This window comes from Coenobita brevimanus, chromosome 37 (genome assembly GCF_032717465.1).
Source record: "Coenobita brevimanus isolate Jiangsu-jjx chromosome 37, ASM3271746v2, whole genome shotgun sequence".
NCBI lineage: Eukaryota > Metazoa > Arthropoda > Malacostraca > Decapoda > Coenobitidae > Coenobita > Coenobita brevimanus.
Genome location: NC_136990.1, coordinates 1,842,275 through 1,844,774, shown reverse-complemented (window position 1 = coordinate 1,844,774; position 2,500 = coordinate 1,842,275). Strand labels below are relative to the sequence as shown.

Genomic DNA, 2,500 nt, shown 5'->3' with positions numbered 1-2,500 from the left:
CTCTAATTCCACGTCAGGGAGAATAAAAAGCAGAGTTAATTCGTAAATTCTTTAATAACACATAATATAACAAATCACTAAATCCACACCATCCCAAACCACCTTAGATTTCACTCCCTCTTTTAGCACGGCCAGTAGGAAAGTTGGAAAATAAAGAAAGGACCAAAGGCTGAGAGAAATTCGAACCCCACGAGAACACGCATCAAAAACTCACCCACTGAAGACTTTTAGGCCTTTATTTCTGCTCATTCCTATTGTTGGTCATTTGGAAGACATTTAACACTTGGGGTGGCCACATACAAATCGCCTCCATGTCGCCCTGTCCCCTGCCATTTCACTGCCCTCCCCCCAGCTCACACACCCCTCTCTCATGTACACAAAATACAGTGTCATCAACAGATGTTTCTCGCGTATTTAAGCAAAGCTCTGAATTACTTTATCACACTAAGGGCCCGTCCACACCGGATGCTTGCTGGTGCGTGCGGCCGTTCGACATCACTATAACCCATTGCAGTTCACATCCATACCCGCCCACACCAGCAAGATTTTGATATGGACGTGACCTAAGGGTACGTCCACATCAATACTTGCCGCGAGCGTGGGTGTGGGAGGGTGTGGGTGGGTGTGGGTATGGTGTTGGTGGGTGTGGGTGGGTGTGGGTAGGTGAGACCGGGGGTGTGTGAGTGTGTGTGGGTGTGGGCGGGTGTGGGTGGGTGTGGGTGTGGGTGGGTGTGGGTGTATGTGGGTGTGGATGGGTGTGGGTGTGGGTGGGAGTGGATGGGTGTGGGCGGGTGTGGGTGTGGGTGGGTATGAGTGGGTGTGGGTGTGGGTGGGTGTGGGTGGGTGTGGGTGGGTGTGGGTGTCGGTGGGTGTGGGCGGGTGTGGGTGGGAGTTTTGCATCACTGGAACCCATATGAGTGGCCCCACAGGACGCGGGAGGGTGCGGACGAATACCACACTTAGAGAGACAGACAGACAGACAGACAGACAGACACAGACAGAGAGAGAGACAGACAGACAGACACAGACAGAGAGAGAGACAGACAGACAGAGCTTCAAGAGAAAATGCAACTCCACAAAGATGGTTCAGTGACGGAGAAATAAGTTTTAGTGGCCATATCCCCCATGTCCGTGATCGTGGCCATACCCCTTGTGTTCATCATGGCCATACCCCCCATGTCCGTGATCATGGCCATACCCCCCATGTCCGTGATCATGGCCATAGCCTCCTCCATGTCCGTGATCATGGCCATAGCCTCCATGTCCGTGATCATGGCCATAGCCTCCATGTCCGTGATCATGGCCATAGCCTCCATGTCCGTGATCATGGCCATAGCCTCCATGTCCGTGATCATGGCCATAGCCCCCATGTCCGTGATCATGGCCATAGCCCCCATGTCCGTGATCATGGCCATATCCCCCATGTCCGTGATCATGGCCATAGCCCCCATGTCCGTGATCATGGCCATAGCCCTTTTTGTCGTCGTGGCCATAATGTCCTTTGTGTCCACCTTTCTTGCCGTAGGAGCTCTTGTGGCCGTAGTGTCCTTTGTGGCCGTAGTGTCCATCATGGCCCTTGTGGTCGTCGTGGTAGTGGCCCTTCTCGTGGTGACCCTTCTTGCCGTGGCCACTGTGATGCTTGCCGCCCTGGAGAGACAATAAGATAAATCGTAAAGGAAGAGGTGTAACGAAGCTATTGTGTATATGTCCGCAACTACTGAATTCTCTACACTCTGGCTTTGGCTCTCCTGTCATTCTCTAAATATATCTGCGCTGTTTACTTATCTCCTAATTCTACTGACTATCAAAAATTCTTTGACTATCTTACTTCTATGATCGAACACATTCTATCCATTTCTCCTTTCTGTGAAATCTCCATTCTAGGAGATTTCAATGTTCACCACCACCTTTGGCTCACCTCTCCTTTCACTGATCCACCTGGTGAACAAGCCTTCACCTTTTCTATCCTTAATGACCTAGAGCAGCTTGTACAACAGCGCAGCAAAGAGACAGGTTGAAGGGAGCCAGTAAGACGAGGAGAGTTAATGAGTCGAAAAGCTTTTGACTCCACCCTATTGAGAAGAGCTATATGTGGGGAGCCTTCCCACACATTAGAGTTGTACTCTACACAGGGGCAAATAAAGCCCGTGTATAAAGTCAACAACTGTGCAGGTGTAAAGAAGGTACGGAGTCGGCTTAGCACACCCAATCTCTTGGAAGCAGATTTTACAAGAGATGTAATATGGTCTTTCCAAGATAAGTCCCGAGTGAATGAAACCCCAAGCATGTTCAAGGATGATGCAGGATTAAGCTGAATATTATTAAACATTAGTGGGTACACCTGTGGAAGATTGTGTCGGGTTGATAGGTGTAAGAACTGAGTCTTTGATGCATTAAAAACAACTAGAATATTTTTACCCCAGTCAGAGATACGAGCCAAGTCAGACATTAGGTGTGCCATAGCCTCATCCCTTGTTTGTTGAAGTAACTGCTGAGATGG

General features: G+C 49.6%; 1 protein-coding gene across 1 annotated transcript in view; it reads right to left on the bottom strand.

The window, feature by feature from the left end:
• Positions 1-1,107: 1,107 nt before the first annotated feature.
• The window catches only part of LOC145396387 (uncharacterized), a 6,980-nt gene continuing 5,587 nt past the window's right edge, over positions 1,108-2,500 (bottom strand). The window contains exon 6 of the mRNA XM_080269779.1: positions 1,108-1,647. Coding sequence (XP_080125905.1) covers positions 1,108-1,647 — 540 coding nt within the window. The remainder of the gene's footprint in view (positions 1,648-2,500) is intronic.